Source organism: Sarcophilus harrisii, chromosome 3 (assembly GCF_902635505.1).
Source record: "Sarcophilus harrisii chromosome 3, mSarHar1.11, whole genome shotgun sequence".
Lineage (NCBI taxonomy): Eukaryota > Metazoa > Chordata > Mammalia > Dasyuromorphia > Dasyuridae > Sarcophilus > Sarcophilus harrisii.
This window is the reverse complement of record NC_045428.1, coordinates 496702643-496728030: the sequence shown is the minus strand read 5'-3', so window position 1 is coordinate 496728030 and position 25388 is coordinate 496702643. Positions and strand designations below refer to the sequence as shown.

The 25388-nt window shown below is 36.6% G+C and overlaps 1 protein-coding gene across 2 annotated transcripts in view; it reads left to right on the top strand.

Moving 5' to 3' along the window:
- Positions 1–25388, top strand: part of ACER3 (alkaline ceramidase 3) — a 192637-nt gene that overhangs the window by 135889 nt on the left and 31360 nt on the right. For both annotated transcript variants that reach the window (XM_031961345.1, XM_031961346.1), the window contains 2 exons: positions 13192–13273; positions 17830–17865. In XM_031961345.1, coding sequence (XP_031817205.1) covers positions 13192–13273; positions 17830–17865 — 118 coding nt within the window. The remainder of the gene's footprint in view (positions 1–13191; positions 13274–17829; positions 17866–25388) is intronic.

The following is a 25388-nucleotide window of genomic DNA, read 5'->3' as shown; positions in this document are numbered from 1 at the left end:
TTACATCAAATTAAAAAGCTTCTGTACAAACAAAACTAATGTAAACAAGATTAGAAGGGAAGCAACAAACTGGGAAAACATCTTCAGAGTTAAATGTTCTGATAAAGGCCTCATTTCCAAAATATATAGAGAGCTGACTCTAATTTATAAGAAACCAAGCCATTCTCCAATTGATAAATGGTCAAAGGATATGAACAGACAATTTCAGATGATGAAATTGAAATCATTACCACTCATATGAAAGAGTGTTCCAAATCATTATTAATCAGAGAAATGCAAATTAAGACAACTCTGAGATACACTCACACACCTGTCAGATTGGCTAAGATGACAGGAAAAATAATGATGAGTGTTGAGAGGATGGAAAACTGGGACACTGATACATTGTTGGTGGAGCTGTGAACGAATGCAACCATTCTGGAGAGCAATTTGGAATTATGCCCAAAAAGTTATCAAACTGTGCACACCCTTTGATCCAGCAGTGTTTCTACTGGGCTTATACCCCAAGGAGATACTTAAGAAGGGAAAGGGACCAGTATGTGCCAAAATGTTTGTGGCAGCCCTGTTTGTAGTGACTAGAAACTGGAAAATGAATGGATGCCCATCAATTGGAGAATGGTTGGGTAAATTGTGGTATATGAATGTTATGGAATATTATTGTTCTGTAAGAAATGACCAGCAGGACGAATACAGAGAAGCTTGGAGAGAATTACACGAACTGATGCTAAGTGAAATGAGCAGAACCAAGAGATCATTATATACATCAATAAGGATACTGTATGAAGATGTAATCTGATGGAAGTGGATTTCTTTGACAAAGAGACCTAATTCAGTTTCAATTGATCAATGATGGACAGAAGCAGCTACACCCAAAGAAAAAACACTGGGAAATGAATGTAAACTGTTTGCATTTTTGTTTTTCTTCCCGGGTTATTTCTACCTTCTGAATCCAATTCTCCCTGTGCAACAAGAAAACTGTTTGGATCTGCACACATACATTGTATCTAGGATATAGTACTACATATTCAACATATATAGACGTTGCCATCTAAGAGGGGTGGAGGTGGGAGGAAAAATCGGAACAGAAGTGAGTGCAAGGGATAATGTTGTAAAAAAAAGTACCCTGGCATGGGTTCTGTCAATAAAAAGTTACTATAATAAAAAGAAGGAAGAAAGGAAGGAAGGAAGGAAGGAAAATTCATCATGGGAAATGCTATCCACATCTCAAGAAGTATGGAGTCTGAATACCGATCAAAATATACTATTTTCACTATTTTGCTTTTCCCTTTTATTCTGATTCTTCTTTCACAACATGACTAATGTGGAAATATGTTTTAATGTGATTGTACATGCTTAACATATCAGATTGCTTGCTATCTTGGGAGGGAGAGAAAGGAGTTAGAAAAATTTGAACTTAAAATCTTACAAAAATAAATGTTGAAATCTTTAAAAAATAAAATACTGTTAAATGAGAAAAAAACAAAAGGTACCCTAAAAATTGTTGCCTCACCTAACCAAACCTTGGCCTGCTTACTTTAGCAGATGAAGATCCTACCCTGCAGTTGAAATACACAAAGAAGTACAAAAAAAAAACTTTTGCAAAGATGATTCCACTCACTATTCGTCAAAGGAATGTGTGCACAGTTATAGACAGCTTGAAATCCATTAGATCTGAAAGATGACCAGCTCTTGTTGCAGGAGAATTCAGCAAGTATCTTATTTAAATAGCAGCCCTGAGTGAAACAAAGCTGACAAATGAAGAACAGCTTACTGAAGTAGGAGCTGGATACATGCCTTTCTGGAGTGACTAGAGTGATGAGAAACACCATGAAGCTGGCATAAGAATCAAAATCAAAAGTAATCTAATCAACAAGTTTATATATGTTTCAAAAGGAGTGAATGATAGGCTTATGACAATGCAGTTGCTACTTTCAGGAAAGCATCATGTCGGTGCATATGCTCCCACTGTGATGAATCCTAAAGAGGTACAAGAAAATTTTTATGAAGACCTGGAGACCCCTCAGCATCAGTATGCCAAAAGAGGACAAACTTATAATTATGAATGACTTTAATAGACGGAATAGACACAGACAGATATGTCTGGAAGTCCTTGGGAAGAATGGAGTCAGAAACAAAAACAGCAGTGATCACCCACTACTAAAGCCTTGCAGGTTCATGGCATCTCACCATTAACAATAGCTTCCATTTACCCAAGTGCCATAAAATGTCATAGATGTACCCTTGCAGCAAACATTGGCATTAATAGACACGAGATGTGTGAGTTGTTGAAGGTGATGTGCGGTACAGAGTACTGTATAGATTATCCTCTCCAAATTAAATGTTCACGTTGAACAAAAGTGTAGTCCCCAAAACAAGGTGACTACCAAGATACTTAATGTCAGCAGGATAGAGCATTTCCAGTGTGAACAGTTTGTTACTAATTTGGAGGGAAAGCTGCGCCAACACAGCAACAGTGGATCAGAAAAGGAGTGGGCAGTTTTCAGAGATGTGGTTTACAGCACCATATTTATTCATCTGGCTCAGAACATTCACAAATATCAAAATTGGTTTGATGAAGACATTCATAAACTGCTAAATGAAAATGAACTCCACAGGGTTACTAGCAGGTTAGTCTGTCCATCTCTAAGAAGGAAGTGTTTAATACCATCAAAAATCAAAGCAAAGTTTAGAGAGCTGCAGGATTCTTGACCCAGTAAAAAGACATGTGAAATTCAATTTTATGCTGACACTAACAATCCTAAGCACTTCTATGATGCTCTGAGATGATGATAGACTAAAAACTTAGGGTGCATCTCAGCTACTCAGCACTAGTAGAGCCATGCTAATGTGTAATAAAGGTATGATCTTGAAGAGATGGGCCAAACACTTCCATAGCATTCTCAGTAAATTGTCATCAGCCATATACCTCAGGTGGAGGTATGACCATGCATCTCAAGTAGAAGTTGATTTCAGTCAAACTTCCAGTTCAAGAAGAGGTTTTGAATGCCATTAGGCTCTTCTTGTGTCACAGTGCACCTGGTTGTGTTCCAGGTGATTTACAAGTCATGGGTTTCACTGCTAATATGAAATCTGGCTGAAATCTTCTGGGTTATATGGCAAGAGGAAGTTATCCCCCAGGAGTTCAAGGATGGCTTCTATTGTGCATCTCTATAATGGAAAAGGAAATAGGTTTCCTATGACAATCACAGGGATGTCTTTCTCTTAGTCATTGCCAACAAGATTCTTAATGGAGTCCTAAACAGGCTGATTCTTCACTTATGGTCATCTACCCAAGAGCCAGTATGGCTTCAGAAAGGATTAGAGAACTTTGCTTCCTGACAACTCCATGTGAAATGACAGGAGCAGAACAGAGGTCTGTAGACAGCACTCATCAGTCTGGCCAAGGCCTTTATACTGTCAGTCATCATAAGCAAAATATGGTCACCTAAAAAAGTTCCTTAGTATCTTATGCCAGTTTCATGACAATATGCTTGCACTGGCTCTGGGTAATGATGGTGTTCTTATACTTTCCCAATCAGCAATGGAATGAAATAGGTCTCTGTGTCCTGTGATTTTTAGCATGATGTTTTCAGAAATGTTACCAGACATTCAGTGAGATGTCTTCAATGGTGCCATCATCAAAATCAGCTACTGTACTGATGGTAAATTGTTTTTCTTTTTTATAATAGTTTTTTTATTTTTCAAAATATATGCAAAGATAATTTTCAACATTCAGCCTTGCAAAACCTTGTGTCCAAATTTTTCTCCCTCCCTTCCTCCTCACCTCCTTTCCTAGACAGCAAGTAATGCAATATAGGTTAACATGTGCAATTCTTCTAAACATTTTCATATTTGTCATGCTGCACCAAAAATAATCTCATCAGAAGGGGAAAAATGAGAAAGAAAAAAAAGAAAGCAAACAAACAACAAAAAAGGTGGAAAATACTATGTTGTGATCCACTTTTAATCCTGATACACTTCTCTCTGAATACAGATGGCATTCTCCTTCACAAGTTTATTGGAATTGGCCTGAATCACCTAATTGCTGAGAAGAGCCAAGTCTCTGATGGTATATTATTTAATCTGAAAAGGCTACAAGCCAAGCCAAGACTACAGTGTAGGGAAGAATTGGTGCTCAACTTTTTGTTTGTAGACTATTTGTTCACACATTGCAGCTTCTGAGGTTGAGATGCAAAAGAGTATTGATTTCTGCTCATTTTGGCCTGACAGTTAACACCAAGAAAACTTAGGTTCTCACCAGCTAGCAGCAAACCATCTATATGTGGAACCATCTGTTACAGCAAATTGAGAAATTTTTGATACTTTAGATAACCTTGGCAATATACTTTCCAGGGATATACAGTTAGATGATGAGGTTGACACTATATATTGCCAGAGCTAGCCCAGTGTTTGGGAGGCATGAAAAGAAAGTGTGAGGGAGAAGAAGGCATTAGACTGACTACTGAATTGAAAATCTACAGAGGCATTGTGCTGACCTCATTGCCTGTGCAATCTGGAAATACTTTTAAGGTGGAAACTGATCACTTAGAGCATGAGAAGAGGACAGAGGAGAATGACCAAAATATTGCTTGGGAGGAAAGAATTTGATACCATGCCATACAAAGTTTGTAGAGAGCCTCCTAGATTTTTTTGTTTGGGAGAAGCCTCCTAGATTTTATAGTCACTTCTGGGAAAAGGAAGTAATTGTCGATCAGTATCATTGATTGCCTTATAGACATAGAATTATCATATAGTAAAAAGAGTAATGGATTTGGAATCAGAGTACCTGTGCTTAGATCCCATCACTATTAGCAACACCTCTATCACCTTGAGCAAGCCTCTTACTTTGTCTCTTTGAAAAAAAGTGTTAGGGAAGGGATCTTAGTCAGCCAATTAATCTAAATCTGTACTCTCGATAGTAGTGAGGACCCATTTTTATTGATATCTGGTAAAAAAAATGCAAAAAAAAATTATCTGTGGGGCTTTAGAAGAAGTATCTCCCTACAAAGCACCTCTAGTCATTGGAGTAACTTTTGTATTTTTCTGTCATATATATTTCCCATCACCACCTCCATCTTCTTTACCCATAATTTTGAAAAGAAAATAGTTTTTATTTCTGTCTTTTAGAATATGCCCAAAGGTGCAATCAAAATGTGCATACCCGTTGATCCAGGAGTATTTCTACTGGGCTTATATCCCAAAGAGATTGTAAAGGAGGGAGAGGGACCCACATGTGCAAAAATGTTTGTGGCAGCCCTTTTTGTAGTGGCAAGAAACTGGAAACTGAATGAATGCCCATCAATTGTAAAATGACTGAATAAGTTATAGTATATGAATATTATGGAATATTATTATTCTATAAATAACAATCAGCAGAATGATTTCAGAGAGGCCTGGAGAGACTTACATGAATTGATGCTAAGTGAAATGAGCAGAACCAGGAGATCATTGTACAAGGCAACAAGAAAATTATATGATAATCAATTCTGATGGATGTGGCTCTTTTCCACAATGAGATGATTTAGGTCAGTTCCAATGATCTTGTGATGAAGAGAGCCATCTACAACCAGAGAGAGGGCTGTGGGAACTGACTGTGGATCAATACGGAGCATTTTCATTTTTGTTGTTGTTTACTTGCATTTTGTTTTCTTTTTTTTCCCTTTTTGACCTGATTTTTCTTGTGTGGCAAGATAATTATATAAATATATATGTGTATGTGTGTGTGTATATATATATATACACATATATATATGTGTGTGTGTATATATATATGCATATATATATATTGGGTTTGACATATATTTTATCATGTTTAATATATATTGGATTACTTGCCATCTAGGGGGAGTGGGTAGAGAGAAGGGGAAATTTGGAACAAAAAGTTTTGCAAGAGTCAATGTTGAAAAATTATCCATGCATATGTTTTGAAAATAAAAAGCTTTAATTAAAAAAATAGGAAATTTTAAATAGGAACAGATGAAAAAAATCATGGATTGAAATTGTTGACTCTAATTATGTATAATATTAATCCTGCCACTAGCTATGCAATCGTCACTTGGGCCAGTCGCTTCTCTCTCAAGTCCTATCTTTTAAGTAAAATTGAGAGATTTGAATAGTTGATAAGTAATAGCTTTTATAATGCTAAATGCAAAAAAGTTTTTTTTTCTTTTTTCAAAGACTTCTTCTTGTATGTTGTTAATAATAGGAAATATTTCAAAGTTTGTTTGTTATAATAACACTGCATAATGAATTATAACAAAATAGCTTATTATATATTGCTATATATTTTCTTATATAGTAGTAACAAAAAATACAACTCCTATAGCACTTTATTGTTTATAAAGTGCTTTGGGCTCAAGAACCCTCTGAAGTAAATTGTACAGGTATCATTATCCATCCCCTTTTTTCACTAATGAGAAAATTGAAACTCAAGAGAGATTTAAGTAACATGTCTTGCCTATTCTCATACAGTCATTAAGTAGTGAACCTAGAATTTGAGTTCAGATCCTGACTTCAGGTCTAGTGTTGCCTTCTTTGAGAGATGTGAAAATTTTTATTTCTAGAAACTAAGAATCCTTAAGCACATTATATACTGTTTCAGGTGTTGTTGCCACACCTCAAGATAGGAATAATGGAGGAAATTTATGCTTCAAGCTGAAGCTAAATCTTGAATTCTTATTTAGTTCATCTACCAGTAATTAACAGCAGTAACTATAGACCTTCAGAAGCTTCCCACTCCTCTTTTCCCTTTTTACTACGATATACCAAACATCATCATTTTGTTAGTATGGAAACACTGCCATTTTCTATGAGATATCAACTTTCTTTTATAGATAACTTAGTAGATAAACTTTTCAGGGTTGTCTGAGATTATTAGTGGTCATGACCTTGCCCATAGTTATACACAGAGTAAATGTCAGAGAATAGAATGGCATAGGGCACTGAGCATCCAGCAGTGCTTCAAATTCAATTCAAGCATTTATTAATCACCTTCTCTCTGCCAGGCACTCTACTAGACTCTGAAAATACAAAGAATGAGACAACCTCTCTCTTTTAGGAGCTTTGAGATGCTCTATCCGGTATTCTTTTTTGAACTATACCTAGCTAGCAATTTGTTTTTCTTTTATTTTAAATGTAACTGTAACATCCATTTTCTGGTATGTTTGCAAATCAGAACAAGTTTCCAGTACATATAAAATAATCTAGGGTAATTTTATAATGGAGAGCTCTTAGGAAAGACATCATATAGAAGATGGTGTTTGAATTGCGTTTTAAAGATGACAAGGAATTCAGAGTCAGAGTAAGAAGGTAATGCATTCTCAACATGCCAGGTTGAGGGATGGCCAAAACAAAGGCAAAGTGAGGGGAAATGCAGTGTTATGTGTAAGGAATAAGAAGCAGCCCAATTTCTGGATTATTGAGTGCAGGAAGCATCTGGAAAATACTCTATACTGAGACTAGAGAGGTAGGCCACTTGTGAAGGCTTTAAAAGTCAACAGAGTTTACATTTGCCTCTAGACACAAGAGGAGCCACTGGAGTTCATTGAGTAAAGGAATTACTTTTCATGTTGAGAATGGATTAAAGTTTAGAGAGGCTTGATCTCAGAGGCCAATTAGAAGGCTGTTGCAATAGTCCAGTTGATAGGTGGGAATAGGAAAGATATCAGCTGTATGATCCTCAGCAAGATAATTACCTTCTCTCAGACTCAGTTTCATTCATACACTTACCTATAAATGGAAATAACAATACTACTCTTCATCTTTGCTTATATGTGATCTTCACTGTTAGTCTGTAAACTGCTTGAGGGAAGGGATCTTTTGCCCTTAGCACAGTTCTGTACCCTTAGCACAGAGCCTAGCTTGTAGCAGGCATTTAATAAATGTTCATTGATTGTTCTTTAAAAGTAAGATACATGCTTTCAAAGGACAAATAGTATAAGTCGTATAGTAGAAGTGGCACTCAAAATTCACAGTGCCTATACACAAGCTTTAGTGTAGAATACTGTAGTAGATCCATGATCTCATTTGTACACATGAGCACTCCCTGTTCCCACAGGGTCTCCTGTGTTTCTCTTGTCCATGCCCTTCTTGCAGTTCCCCAAAAAGTTCATCCAGTGTTAAAGCCAAGACAATGGATTATCAGCCTGTTAATCCTTCCTCAAGTAAATATAACAATCTGTAATGGAATCAAGAGATTTTTGTTTGAATTGCAGGTCTCCCTCTTCTTGGTCTGTGGGCTTGGGCATATTGTACTCCCTCTTTGGGACATTGTTTATAGAGAGGTTCCATGACCTCTAGTTTGATAAAAGGGTCAAATACATCTCTTCTGATTGCAAATCTAATTAGACTTTACTCCCCATTGGAGGACCAAACAACTTCCTATAGTTGTCCAGGAGGAAGCTACAAGTTTCTTGCCATCTCCATAAGTTCTTATGAAATGTTCCTGACAGTGCTTCTGACCTTTCATAGAGCAGCCCTCCTCTATACATAGATCTACTTATGGTAACAGAAGTCCCCTTATGCCTCTTACCTTGTCACTTCTCATAAAGAGATCAATGATGAGACATTTCAGTATAATAAAAGGAGCTAGAAGCAGGTACTGCTTCTACCTCTTATTAGCTAGGAGGACTAGGAGAATTACCCAACTTCCCTTACCTTCCAATTTCTAGCCTCTCATTTACTCATCTGAACAATGGTGACAATCATATTTCTATGCATCTTGTAATTATGTGAGAAATAAATGAATTAATCTATATAGTAGTAAATATAAGTTACATTTACATGATACTTTAAAGTTTGCAAAGCATTTACATATATAATTTTATTTAAGACTGAAAGCAACCACACAGTAAGAAAACTGAGGATAAGAGACATTAAATGAATTGCCCCTGGTCACACAGGATTTGGACTTAGGTCTTCCTACTCCACATCTGGCCACTCTACTTACTGCAGTGATGGTAAGCTATCATTGTTAGAGCTTTCAGAATGCCTTCCTTTCAGGCTGCCTTAGAGATGACCCTGAACTTTTAATGTCTATGCTTAGCATTGTTAGAACTGTTAGTTCTGTTAGACTAAAACAGCTTTGGCATGGGCCTAATGATGGAGGGCTATGTGTTCTCTGGCATCCCAGGACCAACTTAGTGAAGTCTGAGGATAGTCATCTCTCATTTGCAGAATACAGGGCAAGGAAACTTTGAGGGCACTGCAGCTCACAAAGACAATCCACTAAATTGTTGAGGGTCTGAGTTAATGCTCATCCTTACATGACTTACATGATGCTAAGTGAAGGAAGCAAAACAGGATAACATTGTAGGCATTAACAGCAAAGTTGTCTGGATGATCAACTTTGATAGACTTTGATCTCAGCAATACAATGATCTAAGGCAATTCTAAAAGACTCGTGTTGGAAAATGCTATCCATATCCAGAGAGAAAACTATAGAGTCTGAATATAGATCAAAACATACAATTTTTGATAATGCTGAATGTTGGAAGAGATGTGAGAAAACTGGGACACTAATACATTGTTGGTAAGAGTTGTGAACTGATCCAACCATTTTGGAGATCAATGTGGCACTATGCCCAAAGGGCTATCAAATTGTGCATACCCTTTGACCCAGCAGTGTTTCTACCGGGCTTATATACCAAAGAAATCTTAAAGAAAGGAAAGGGACCTGTTTGTGCACGAATGTTTGTGGCAGGTCTCTTTGTAGTGGCCAGAAACTGTAAACTGAATGTGGATGCCCAACAGTTGGATAATGACTGAATAAATTATGGTATATGAATGTTATGAAGTATTAATGTTCTGTAAGAAACGTCCCAACAGGATGATTTCAGAGAGGTCTGGAGAGACTTACATGAACTGATGCTGAGTGAAGTGAGCAGAATCAGGAGATCATGGTACATGGCAACAGCAATATTATATGATGATCAATTCTGATGGATGTGGCTCTCTTCAACAATAAAGTGAAAAGGGGGAAAAACGAGAAAAAGGTGCAAGCAAACAACAACAAAAAAGTGAAAAATACCATGTTGTGATCCACCTTCAATCCCCAGAGTCCTCTTTGGATACAGATGGCTCTCTCTATCACAAGACTATTGGAACTGGCCTAAATCATCTCACTGTTGCGCGAACCACCTGCACATATATTGGATTACTTGCCATCTAAAGGAGAGGAGGGGAGAAGGAAGGGAGAAAAAAAATTTGGAACAAGATTTTGCATGGGTGAACGTTGAAAACTATATGCATGTGTTTTGGAAATAAAAATCTTTATTAAAAAAACATACTATTTTCACTTTTTTTTTCTTAAGGTTTTTCCCTTTTCTGATTCTTCTTTCACATTATGACTAATATGGAAATATGTTTAATATGATTGTACACATATGGCCTATATCAGATTGATTGCTGTCCTTGGGGAGAAGAGAGAGGAAAGGGGAAATTGGAAATCAAAATCTTATAAAAGTAGATGTTGAAAACTAATAAAAATTTCTTTTTGCCTTTTTTGGTTTTTTATTTAAATATATAAAAACAAAAATAATTTGTCTATGTTAAACATTTTTTCTCATTCAGAATTATAATTTTGCTGGATATGATATTTTTGACTGCAGGCCAAGTTCTTTTGATTGTTTGTAGATATAATTCCAGGACATATGGTCTTTTATTGTAACTGCTGATAAGTCTTATACAATTCAAATTGTAGCTCCAGCTTATTTGAATTGTTTTTTTTCCTTGTTTCTTTCAAAATTTTCTCTTTGATCTGGAGGTTTCAAAATTTAGTAATAATATTCCTATGTGTTTTCCACACAGGATCTCTTTGAAGTGGTAGTCAGTGAATTTTTTCTATTTCTGCCTTCCCCTCATGTCTCTATTACTCCAGGACAATTTTGTTGGGTTATTTCCTGCATTATTGTATCAAGGTTCTCTTTTTGATCAAAACTTTCTGGCAGTTCAATTCTATTTTTTCTTCTTGATCTGCTCTCTAGAGCTATCATTTTTCTTATAAAATGTTCACATTTTTTCTTTTTTTTCCCCTGAGGCAATTGGGGTTAAGTGACTTGGCCAGGGTCACACAGCTAAGAAGTGTTAAGTATCTGAGGCCATATTTGAACTCGGGTCCTCCTAACTTCATGTTAGGCTGGTGCTCTATCCACTGTGCCACCTATTTTCTTATTCTTTAAAATTTGTTTTGTTATTTCTTCATCTCTCATAGCTTCACTGACTTCCCCAATTCTAATTGTCATCTTTGATACCCTGTACCTCTTTTTCTAGTTAACTTTTTTTTATAAGCTTCTTGTTTTTCTTAGATGATTTTCATTTATTTATTTTTGTTTTTCCTCAATGTCTCTCGTTTGGTTTTTGAATTCTTTTTTGAGTTCTTCTATAAATTCTCTCTGTGCAGGGAGCCATTTCACATTACTCTTTGAGACAGAAGCTTTTTTAAAAAATTAAATAAATGACTTTCTCTGAAGATGAATCCTGGTCTTCCCTGTTCCCATAATATGTTTCAATGATGGGTTTTTTCTTCTTTGATGGTTCTTTTTTTTTTTTTTAATGAGGTAATAGTGTAAGCATCTCAAATTGTGGAGTGGGGGGGATAATGTTTCAAGCTTTCCTTCAGCTTTTCATTCTGATCAGGAGTCCCAAACCAATAGCTCTCCCTTCCTGCAAGGGCCCACAGCCGGCAGCATCCCAGCCCCACTGCCTCTGCACTCACCAGGTGCTGATTCCTTCTTTCCCAGGGCCACTTCTCTGTAGCACAGCTGGACTCCCGCATTCCCACTCAGCCGAGGTTCCCTCAGTCTTCCTGGACTCAAACCCCAACTCTACTGTCTGTGGTTCCTGCTGAGGCTCCAGCCACACCCCACTAACCCAGGGGTCCCAGGTGGTGTTTCTATGGAGCTAGCAGTTCAGACAGGTCAAACCCAGCCTGGGGCCTCTCTTCAGATCTTCTCAGGTTGTATCTGAAGGGCCCCTGTACCCCCCCATGTTTTCTTGATTTTTCACTAGTCTGTGTTCACTCTGAGGTGCAGATTTGTTCTACTTATGGGGGGCAATTGGGAGGACTTGAAATTTACCAACCTATTCCACCATCTTGCCAGAATCCTCCCGCCTAAAAAAACTCTTTTAAGTGAAAAAATAAATGTTAGGCAGACAAAAAAAAATACTCATCATAATGAAACCACCAGTCCTTTTAGAGGGATAATGGACATATTTTAGGACTTAGAAAGGAAACTGAGAGATCTTCTCATTTAATAGCTTCATTTGGCAACCCAAGAAACCAAGGACTCACAAGTTCCTCATGGTCAGTGATGAAACTGAAAAGTAACACTCTGGTCTCGTGATCTTAAGTCTAATTTGTCAGTGTCTTGTGCCTTGTAACACAGGATTTTACTAAGAATTAAAATTAGTATTTATCAAGTACTATGTGCCAGACTGTGGTAAGTGCTTGGGATACACAGAAAGACAGAACTAAAATCCCTGCCTTCCACAGATCCCATAGCCTAATGGGGAAGAAAACATGCAGTGATGGACACAAAGTAGACTGAAGTAGCCTGAGAAGGGAAAGCATCATGAGCCTGGAATGTGAGCCAAGACTGAATTCCTGTAGTAGATGAGAATTTGAAATAAGATTCTCACTGACCTTGTGACATGGTCATTTCTACCCAATCCTTTGATGTTCTCCATCCCTGAGAGCTCCAGAGACATATATAACATAGGAGAAAATGCAGACACCCCACTAACTAGACTTTTTAGAACTACACAATGGACTCTTCCACAAAGGGATCTCTCCAGGTTCTGCTGCAGGTCCTTTTGCTAGCATTCTTGGTTCTGTGGTTACAAACGTTGTCAGTGATCATTGACAGCACATCCTCCCAGAATTCTGGGCTGCTTTTTTCTTTTTCTTTCCTATCTCCAGAGTTTACAGAGAATGAAAGAGGTCAGTATCTTCATAAAGCCAACAAGTGCTGCTTTTCTGCTCTCGAAGTTAAATTTACTGACTTCCTGATTGTCTGCTAACCTAATATGTCTAGTGTGTCTTATCAGTGGTTATAAAGCCCAATTTATTCAAAAGCTATAGTTTTCTAAAGAGTTATTCTTTAATAATCACAAATTATATCAAATGCAGTATGAGAAAAAACAATATTTTTTTAGATGATTCTGCTTTTTGAAATGTTTTTTTTTCTGTTTTAGGTTTGAAAGTTTCAAGACTAAGAACACAGTCAATTATCACCTGATTTTTATATTAGTGCTATTCAGCTTAATAGTAACCACGGTAAGTCCTGTTTTGTGTCCAATAGAGCTTTGGATGTGGATGAGTAGTTTTGTTGCCATTTAGGGTGGGCACATTGTCATCTCTCAAGTTTTGACTCATTGTGGGCCAACAGAACACCTCTTTCTGATCAAAGATAAGAGATCTAGCTTAGAGAGATTATAGCCAGAAAAACTATTTTCTGTACAGATGTCAGTTCTTGTTTTAAATGAAAGGACTTATAAAAGCCCTTAAGATTTTTTTTTAATTAAGAAAGTGAATGTAAATTTTTGTTAGCAAGAAAAAGAATCTTCTTAAATTTTGTGAAGTAGGGGGAAAAGCATCGGATTTGCAGTCAAAGAATTTAATTTCAAATACTAAGTGGAAACCCTATCAGCATCATAAAATTTAAAGCTGGAAGGAATCTTAGAAATCAAATTCAGTTCCCTCATAACAGAGGAGAAAACCAAGGCTCAGAAAGGCAAAGTCACCAAAGTTGCTAGAAGTGGAGAGGGGATTGTGAGACATAAAAAATAAACAACTTTTGATTTCATAAAACCAAAAGGTTTCTGTATAAATGAGTTAGAAGTAGTAGAGCAGAAAAAATAATTGCATTAAATGTCTGTGACAATAGTCTAATATACAAAGTATATAGGGATCTGAAACAATTTCTTAAACATAGTAAGTAATCAGATGGAGTCATAGGTAAGTAATCAGATAATATGAAGTTTTCAAAACAGTTTCAAACTGTTAATGACAACACAAAAATGTGTTACAAAATATATTATTAGTGAGAGAAATAAAAATTAAGACAAGTCTCTTGAGATTTCATCTCATGCTAAGTAAAGTTAACAAAAATGGGATCAGTGAATGTTTAAGAAATTAGGAAAGGACAGGTATCAATTACACTTTTGGTGGAGCAATGAAGCCTTTGGACCATTCTGGATTTCAGCTTGAAATTATTCAAGAAAAGTAACTAACTTGCTTATGAACTCTAACCCTGTAATCTTTTTGGCAGGCATATGACCCAACAAAGTTAAAGATGGTAATGACATGATAGATTTGTAAAGTGCTTTCCTAAGCACTTTACAAATATTTCATTTGATCTTCATAATAACTCTGGGTAATTGAAGCTGTTGTTTTTTCACTTTACATGTGTGGAAACTGAATCATATAGATGTTAAATGACTTGCCCAGAGCTACAAGGCTAGTAAGTGTCTGAGACTAAATTTCAACTCAGATCTTTTTGATTCTAGGCCCTTTGCTCTATCCCATATGCCACCTATGAAAATATTATCATTTTATAAAGAATTTACCTTTTTTTCTTCTTTATCATCCTAAAAGAAAGGATTGAGATAAAGGTGATGAAAAGAGAGAAGACATCAATAAAATATGGTGATTTTATTTTTTTAAATAACAATTTTTATCATTTAAACTTAAAATTCAGACCCCAATCTAGGTCACTGTTGTTCAGTACATGCTGCTCTGCTGTGTTCTATCTCTTTGACCCTTTTCTTAACTTCAGTTTGTAAAATTTAAGATAATAATACATGTCTTGTCGACCTTAGAAAGTCTAAGAATCTAAGGTGATATATAAATGTGTCACCATGTTTTTAGTGACATTTAAGTACAAAATAGTAATGTATTTTATTTCAGCAAGATGTGACAATTGTTTTCTAAGACCTTGGGTCTTTGTCTTCCAATAATAAGCATCTTGCAATAAGCATCTTGTGTTGAGAAAATGTTTTCTATTTCCTTCACAAAGCCCTCCAGTGCTTTGTATAATTGTTGGTACAAAGGTGCTAGGACATAGACTATCAGATGATAGTGACTTTTTTCTCCTCAGGTATTCTCAGTTCACTTTGTTTCAACCTCTTCTTTGTCCCTTTTTTCCCCTACTTGCTTATATTTGCCTCTGTGTGTGCCATCTATCCCCTAGAACAATGTAGGTTCATTAATGCAAGAGTCATCAGAATATATAAATGTGAAGCACTGATATAAATGTGAAGCACCACAGGATTAAATATAGATTTTATAAACATGTTCAAGAAACTTATTAAGTGCCTGCTTTGTACAATGCATTATATTAGGTATAGGATACATAAAGACAAAAACAAAAACAAAAACAAACCCAACAGAAAAGTACCTGCATTAAATCAGGTCATGTAAATGTTTTAAAGCAGTTCATGTAAGTCTCCCCACACTTTTCCGTATTTAGCATGTTCTTATAGTACAATACTATTTCATGATGATGTTATTTCATGGGCCACAATTTCTTTAGTCATTCCCCAATCACTGGGTATCTGATCCTTAGGGATTGTAATAGATTACAGACTTTATATTTTAATATAAAATGTGGTGTTCTCTTCTTTAAAATATAATGGTTCTCTCTGGACAGGTTTCTTGGGGAGGTTTCCTGGAGGCAGCCTTAGTTTCAGTTACAAGTAATAATCAGTCCAAACGCAGCCAGGTGATAAAAGTTCAAACGTTTATTTTCTCCTCCTTTGGGCCCGGGTAGCTTTCTTAGAGGCCTCAGCTTTCCTTGGTTCTGAGAGCTCTCGTTGCTAGTCTTTTGCCTCTAGCTCAACTCCGAATGTCTCCAGTCAGCACCAAGGTGAAAGTTGGAATGAATCTGACTCCACCTCCGAGAGAGGGCTTCTGGCTCTCCCAGAGTGCTCTGTGTCTGTCCCAGAGTGCTCCTCTCTGACTCTTGGCAATGTTCCGAACTAATGCTCCTCCACTCTGAATCTTCAGTGGAGAAGCAAAGGAGGAGAGCTTGCCACCACGGTGGTGTGAGATGGGATGAATGAATCTTGGAGAGTGGGCTTCTTCTGAACTAACTGTGACTGATTCACTGAAACTCTATTTATACTCTGTGGAAAAGGTTGACTCCTCATCTGAGAGAGTGGGATTATGGGATCTGAGAGTGGGATTATGGGTTTCTGACTTGTGAATCTCCCAAAAGTATGAACTCCAATGAGTACTTAAATACATTAGTGAGTTAGAGAACTTGCTAAGTACCATGCTAAATTAGGCAACTGACTTATCACTTCGTAAGGATTCCAACAAATAGTATGATGTGACAACCAAAAAAGACAATGCAATCGTAGGCAATGTCGATAGATAAGATACAGTTTGGTGGCACGGGAATAGAACATAGAACACAGAATAGAACATTCTGAAGTCAGAAAAACCTGAATTTCAAATCAGGACTAGCTTTGTGACCTTGGGCAAGACCTTTAATCTGTTTCCTCAGTTTTCTCAATTGTAAAATAGGAAAAATAATAGTACATGCTTCTGTTTTGTTGTGAGGATAAAATAAGATATTTACTAAGTGCTTAGCACAGTGCTTGGCACAAAATAGACATGATGCTTGTTTCCTTTCTCCTTTCCTTCCCCCCGCCCTTTCTTCCTGTTAGACATATTAGTTGTATAATTAGCTCTTGTCAGAAAGCACTTGAGCCAGACAGTTTTAGCACATTCCAAGCTTTTTATGAACCAACTGTGTGCTATGGCAGCCAAAAAAAGCTCATAGACAGGATCTTAATGTCCAGAATAAGATAAACAGTAGTCCTACTCTATTCAGTGCTTGTCACGTGGCATCTAGAGTAAGATTTCATTAACCTTAATTTAGAGCATCGCATTTTAGGAGAGACATTGACAAATTTTTGCTTGTCCAAATGAGAGTGACCAAGTTGGTGAGGTAACTAAGATCAAGTTTGCTATAAATGGATTTTAGTTGTTCAGTCACTTTAGTTCTTGCTAATTTTTATGTATACATTTGAGGTTTTCTTGGCAAGACTAGAGAAGTTTACCATGTCCTGCTCCAGCTCATTTTACAGATGAGGAAACTGAAACAAATAAGGTAAAATAATTTGCCCAGCATTATACAGTTGATAAGTGTTTAAGGTCAGATATGACCTAAGGAAGGAATTTAAGATTCCAGGCACAGCATTCTACCCTCTGTACCATCTAGCTGCCCCATAAATGGATTTACCATTTACCATGGATACCATAGTATCAGGCAGCCTATACTTGATACAAAAACTCTGTTGAACCAGATTTCTTAAAGTCATTGATTCAGAGCTGAAAGATCATCTTATCTAAGCCCCTTATTTTCAAAGAAGAAAAAATTATTTGCTCAGGGTCACATAGCAAATTAATGGCAGGACAAAAGACTAAATTCTAGGTTGCCAGACTTCTACCCTTTCTTTGATTCAAAAGAAAACAGTCTCCTTTATTGTGGAGCTGATAAAATTAGGTTCTAAAGAAGGGAAGTGCTTTCTTTAACAAGGTCATATATTAAATCATGGAGTCCAAATGCAATACTCTTTTTACTTATTTGGATTTTTTAGCTGATCAGGATTACCCACAGAGGGACTAAAATAAGGATTGAGAAATAAATAGCATTTGTAAGATAGAGTATGGAGTGGCTTATAAAGGATTGTTGGGCCTTTTATGATGGGCTACATTAATTTTTTGTTTTTACTTTTTGCAGGTTTACCTAAAAATTAACCTATATTTTATCAGGTAAGCCTTTTTTTCTAAGATTAATGCATTTCTTTTTTTACTCTTTGCAGGTTTACCTAAAAGTTAAAGAACCTATATTCCATCAGGTAAGCCTTTTCTTCTCTCATAGTATTTGATTATTTAAGAACCTGAATTATCTTTTTCAGCCATTACATCTACATACATACGTATAAATACACTGAGATTCCCAATATTGGTATCATCTGTGACTTCTGTCTTTACTCATCCTACATATCAGTCTATTGCCAAGTCTTGTCATTTTTTCCTTCACAACAAGTCTTTTCACTGCTTATGCCTTTTCAGAGATTACCTCCAGTTTACCCTGGACATATCTTATTAGTACATAATTATTTACATGTTGTCTCCCCCATTGGGAGACAAAACCCTTCAAGTATTTGCAGGACTTTCTAGTGGAAAAAAGATTAGATTTAATTGCTTGAGCTAAGTGGACATTTCTAGAAAAGAAGATTTCAGGTTAATGTGAAGAAAAACTTAAACATTTAATGTTGCCCAAAAGTACAGTGGACTGCCAGAATTCATTGTAAAAGAAAGTCTTTCATTACTTGTTGGGATTATACCTTTGAAAAACAATGGACTAGTGTCTTTGCCTTCTAAGCTCTGAAATTCCCAGATTCTATGACCTACGTTGTATAGATGATGAAACTGACTTTTAGAGAAGGAAAAGTGAATTGTCCAAGAGCACCTAGCAAGTAAATGGTAGAATCAAATAATCATAATCTTGGATCCAATCTCATTTCTCCATCTGCTACAATATGTAGAGTAGACAGAGATTTGTACACAGAGGCAGGAAGACCAAAAATCATAGAATTCACAAATCTATATGTGGAAAAGACTTCTGTGGCCATCTGTTCCAGATCCCTTGGTTTTCAGATGAGAGAACTAAAGTCTTGGGCAGTTAAATAATTTGGCCATAGTCACATAGATAGTAAGTGCCAAGAGGTTAAATCAGAATCCACCTCCTCTGACTCCAGCACTCTGTTGCTGAACAAATCACAGAAGTATAATCAGCCATGGAAGTTAAATGAGATTTCAGCTCAATTTCAATTTCAAAAGAAAGAAAAAACTTTCTAGAAATCAAAGCTTGTCCAACAAGGAAATGAACTATATGGCAATCACATTACTTTAAGAATGTATTCCTAGAAGCCTATTCCAATAGACTTGTGATGGATGCCATCTGCATCCAGAGAGAGGACTATGGGGAGTGAATGTGGATCACAACATAGTAGTTTCACTTTTGTTGTTTACTTGCTTGTTTTTTTCTTCCTTATTTTTCCCCCTTTTGATGTGCAGCATGATAAATGTGGAAATGTTTGGAAAAATTGCACATTGGATATATATTGGATTATTTGCTGTCTATGGGAGGGGTAGGGAGAAAAATTTGGAACACAAGGTTTTGCAAGGGTGAATTTTGAGAACTCTCTTTGCACATATTTTGAAAAAATAAAAAGCTATTACTATTTTTTTTTAAAAAAAGAAAGAATGTAGTCCTAGAGTAGGAAGGAACCTTTAAGGTCTCTAACCTTTTCATTATACAGATGAGGAAATAGAGGCCCTAAATGACCTTTGTAAAATCTCACAGGTAGGCAATATAGAGCAGTCCTCCTGAAATAATAGGAAACCCCTGGGGCCTCCAGTCCAGCTTCTCCCTGAAGATGTGAATCACCTATAAATAAGCTTAATTAGGGACATTAATGGGACCTGCAGTGATAACTACTCATTGCCTGCTTAGACAGTCTTTATTAGCTTTTTCTTTACTTCAAATCAACATTTGCTTCCCTGTATATTCACATGTTTCATAAGATTCTTACTCACTGTTCCTAATTCCAGCCTCTGGGTCAAGCAGAACAGATCTAATCCCTCTTCCACATCACAGCCCTTCAAACACCTGGGGGCAGCTATGTTGTTGCCCCAAACCTTCCCTCCCTCCGGTGATTTCAGCTGCTCTTCCTATAGCCTGACCCACCTAGTTATTCTTCACCTTCTGGAGAAATGTAACCCTGGCATATGTACATTACTTAAATATAGCACCCAGAAATAGCAAAATATTCTAAATGTGATCTAGCATGGGCAGAGTATAGGGAGAGGATCATTTCTTCCCCTTCAACCTTGTTCTAAATTCTTAAAATTTTAGATATTTATTATTGTAGCTCATGTTTCTATGCCCTATCAAAGGTTAAATTCCCTAGGGAAGGAAGGTTGAAAGGATGGAAAGATGGACTTATTAAGAGTCTGCTATATGCCAGTTAGTGTGCTAAGCACTTTACAAATATCTCGCTGGATATTCCTAATAGCCTTGGAAGGTGAATGTTATTTTTACAGCAGAAAAAAACAAAACAAAAAACTGAGCACACAAAGGTTTAGCTGACTTGTGCCTACAGTTAGTAAGTGTGTGCCTAAGGTCTGATTTGAGCTTAGGTCTTCCTGACTCCAGGTCCAGTGCTCCTAAGAGATCCTAGAGATCATCTCCACCACTCTCTCATTTTACAAAGGGGAATGGCCAAGGTCACAGAATGGAGTTAGGAGCAGGGGAAAGGCAGAGCTAGAGCCCAGTTCCAATGCTAAGGGCCTCTTCATTACCTCTAAACTAATTTAAAGTGCTGTTTAATGACAAAACAAAGAAGGAAATATTTTAAAACACAGATGCCTGTGAGGAGGAGAAGGGAATCCAGTTCCTGCGGAGTAATGTCTAACTGTCTAAATTTCCTCTGTACTTATGTGTGCTGATTTGCCCCCTGACTTGCTAGAGCCAAGTTCCCCTGTATACTAGGGTCCTTCTGTCCCTTACCCAGGTCAGACCCTAGCTAGTTTGTATTCAGGGCTACACATCACACATTTTGAAGAATATTGACAAACTAGAGCATGACTCAGTCTTGAACTCACGCCATATAGGATCAGTGGAAGGATTAGGAAATCTTTACTCTTAAGAAAAAACTTAGGCCAGCAAAAATCACAAGTGTTTGAAGAATTCTTCTGGGGAAAAGATGTTTCATTTGTTCCTCCACCCTGAAGCAAGCACTACAAGCAATAAGTTGTTGAGAGCCGGCTTTGAATAGATATAGAAGCTTTCTGACAATTAGAACTGTCCAGTAATGGACCTGGCAGCAATAGGCAGTTAGTGGGGTCCCCATCACAAGATGCTTTCAAGCAGTGACTGGATGATTCCCCTTTTTAAACTAGATAAGTATTTGTATTGGGAGTAAGGAGAGGGAGGAATAAATTACAGAAGAGGTCCTTGGACTAGATGACCTTTGGGGGTAGCTCAGATTCTGATTTTAATGTAAAAGAAGTCAATTTTCTTGGATTATAGCAGCAGAAATTAGAAAAGGAAATACTAGTAGATCTGTTTTAGATCCTGCACAGATTCGTTGAATATTAAAAGTTAAGAAGGACATTGGAAGCCATTTAATCCAATCCCTTCATTTTAGGAGGCCTAGTGGTCCTGTTATATTGCCTGTGGTCCTATTATAAAGTGGCAGAACCAAGACTTTGGATTTTCCCATGTTAAAGCATGTGGCCTGCAATTCAAAATCTTTGTAGATCCAGGATCCTAAAGACCTGAAAGCAATTCATTTTAATCCCTTGAAAATTGGTTTTACCCAATTTAAACATTTGAGTGAGTTATTGAGCTGAGAAGTTATTGATTAACAAGGAAGGAAACAAAGGCAGGAAGCCATGCCTTCAAAAAGTCTTTGGGATTTGCCCCTTTATTCTGCTTCAGCACAATATTATGTAACACAGTTACCTTCCAGGACAAGATTTAAGAATCATAGCCTTATGGGAAAGAGATTTAGAAATATTTTTTGGTAGCTCCTAAGGTCAGCATTAGATCCAATAGGGAAGATGTTTCAAGAAAGCAGATGCTAGTTCATTATAAAGAATAATTAGCTCTCATTTCTATGGCCCTTTATAGTCTGAAAAATGCTTTCCTCACAAGAATCCTGTGTTATGTACATTTTACAGATAAGCACATTGAGTTGAGGTGATATACACTGTCACTAATAGAGCCAAGATTTTTTTAGTCTTTTGCTTGAAATTTATTTTTCTTTATTCTCTGTTAAAATAGTATCCTAACAATTAGAAAAATGTATGGAAATGGAGTAAGATAGCTTCAAGAAGTGATTAGATTACTACCCTCTTTTTGAAAGAGGAGCCTCAGATATAAACTAAACTATATGATCTTTCAAATACAGGGATTATTCTTAATTGGGGTAAGACTCAATCAATGATTTCAAACTTCTATTTATACTTCTAATATTTAAATCTGATTTTTTATAATTATGACTTGGATCCCAAATCTTGGATGACTTGAGATATCTAGAATAGATAAATGCCTATTCAGGTCCCCTTCAAAGATTCTATTATTCATCCCATGAAAATATTAATGGGTCTCATGCATTTTCTTTAGTCTTATTTCTATACTGTTAGAATCCATTTAAGATGCATAGAATCATAAGATTTGTTTTAGAGTTCAGAAGGATCTTGGGGATCATGCAATCCCATCCCAGCATTCTGCAGATTAAGAAACAGAGAACAAATAAAGGAAATTACTTGTTTAGATTCAGTGATATTAAATTGAAGAACTACAATGTAAATTCACTATCTTCCAATTATCATTCCAAATCCCCTGCTCTTTCCATTAACTATAGTGTCAAAAATATGAATGTAGAAGTGTTAGGGAGTAAGAAACAAGTGTTTATTATGGGCTTACTATATCCTGGACATTGCTAAATGGAGTATAGATATCTTATTTGATCCTCACAACAACATGCAGTTAGATAATAGTTTGTTTTATTATCCCTATTTGATAGTTGAGGAAACTGAAGCAAACAGAGATTGCTTACCCAGGATCAGTAGTATCTGGATTTGAACTCTCTATTCCAGTCCCACTTCTACATGGTTACTGAACATATCTTCTTACAGGTGTGACCATGTCATTCTCCTACTTTATAAGCTACAGTGGCTCCCTAATTGAAGTCTAAATCCAAGGTTCTTTCCATTACTATTCTAATAAAAGAGAATATTAGAACAGGAAGTGGTTTAAGAGCATAAAAAGTTAGTGTGCAAAATATAAAGTTAGTGCTGGAAGGAACATTAGAATTCAAAATATTGGAACAAAAAATAGGAGAGAGATTGTATGGTGATGAAAAGAACCTTGAACTTAGACTCAAAAGACCTGAGTTTGAGTCCTAGTTCTAGTACTACTCTGTGACTTTACTCACATTAAACTTCCTCTATTTGAACTTTATTTGTAAAGCAAGAGTATTAAACACTTTCTGCAGGACTTTATTTTTTGTACTATTTTATTTTTTCTCAATTACATTTAAAGAAGATTTTTTAGCATTCAATTTTTTTCCTTAATTTTGAGTTCCAAATTTTTTCCCTGTCTGCTTCCCCTCTGCCCTTCTGATATGGTAAATAAATTGAAATATAGGTTACATATGGTCAGTTGTGTAAAATATATTTCCATATCAATCGTGTTATGAAAGAAACATAAGAAAAAATAAGGTGAAAAATGAGATTATGCTAAGCTTTAAAAGCAAAACCGAGGACTTTCCATTTGATCATGGAGATAATAGGGAGCCACTGTAGCTTATTGAGTAGAGGAATGACATGGTCACACCTGTAAGAAGATTTGTTCAATAACCATGTAGAAGTGGAACTGGAATAGGAGAGATTTGAGGTAAGGACACCAACTATCAGGCAATTACAGTATTCTAAATATCAGGTACCATAGGCCTGCCCAGGGGTAATAGCCTCACTGGAGAGAAAAGGACTATTACAAGAGAATGTAGTGTGATGCCGATTAGAAAGGACTTGGGAAGAGATTGTTTCTGTAAAGATGATGAAGAATCAAAGATGTGTACCTGTCCAGCCTGGATGGCGGGGGGTGGCACCTTGGGCACTCCAGGGGATTCTGAAAGAGGGGAGGGGATTCTTTGGGGAAGATAATAGATGCAGTTCTTTATGGAACAGCCAGCTGGTTACTTTCTAGGCAGTTGGAGATGGGATTTGATCCTGTGCACACAGAGAATAATTGATTCCATGGGAGCTAATAAGGTCACTGATCAAAATAGTTGGGAAGGAGAAGAGAAGGAGAGGGCCAGGACAGAGCCTTGGCAGATGTTCATGTCAGCAGGTGAGACCTGGCTAACGGTCCTGCACAGGTAGGAGGTGAACCAGAATAGAGCAGTCTCATGAAAGGAGAAAGTGTCTGAGGTTATCAGCAGTGTCACAGACAAGAACTCACCTGACTTGTGTACCTGATCTGTTCCACTGATCAGCCTCTCTGTTTTGTAACCAGTACTTTATAGCTTCAGTATTCTGCAATTCTATTGTGTAGATCTGTAGAAATGAATATATTTCCTCTGACTTGTTGAACTGAAGGTTCACACTTCACTCCTCTCTGGGGACAAGGCAACGGATCGTGACAGATCTTAACTCCTCAATAAAGCAATTGAAGCTGCAAATATTACTTGAATAGAGCAAAGAAAAAATGGCTGGAAGACATGCCTATACACACACACAGAGCTGTGATGTACTGAAAAGAACATGGACTACTCAGGAGATCTGAGCCTGTAAAGCCTCTCAAGGCTTTAATTTCTTCTTTTGTAAAATAAATGAGTTGGATTAAATGTTTTCTAAGACTCTTTACCAGTCTGAAATGCTGGTTTATAAATGACATAATTATTTAATAGATTCTGTTCCAAAAAATAGTTATGGGGAAATTGAAGTAAAGTTGGCAGAAGTCCTTGCAAATAAAAGAACTATATTTTTTTTTTCATAAATTTCAGTGACACACCAAAGATAGCCCCAATGTGGACATTTTGCTTTGCTTTTATAGGCTTCTTACTACTAACTTCCAAGCTTGTTTTAACATGTGCTAGCTTCTGTGCTAAGTTTGGAACATAAAAAATAACACTATTAGGTGGCCCCACCCTTAGGATAAATACCCCTTCTTAAATTGTCAAATGTTTTGCAAGTGATAAATGCTCTGTTCTTTGTGCATGTGTCAAATATATCCAATATTTATAACATGACCTACTCCCTTCTCTGTGGGTGGAAGATTGGAAATAAATCAGTTGATGGTTTTCAGATATTTACCAGGCAAAGAGAAAGGTATTCCAGGATATTTCAGACATAGGAAATATCAGGAACAGAGGACAAGCTAGGAAAACACAGGACCCATTTGAAAAGAAACAGGGTAATATAATTTGCCCTAGAATACTGAGTATGAAGAAAGAGAGCCTTAAGTCCCAAAGGTGTTAACTAAAAACTTAAGTTGACCCTCTTATTCCCTTAAGTTATCATCTCTGTACCTTTTATAGTTAAACTCCTAGATTTGATTATACTCCTTGCCTCCATTTCTTTATTTCAGACTAAATTCTCAATATTTTTCTACTCTGACTTCCGACCTAATTGAGAATGCTTTCTCCAAGTTTAATAATGCTTAGCTGTGAGATCCAATGAACTTTTCTCAGTCCTCATCTGTCTGGTCTTCCCAAAGCTCCCCATTTTGATGCTGTTGATCACAGCCTCTTCCTGGATACTCTTCTATAACACTTTTTTTTTCCTAGTTCTTCCTTTGTCT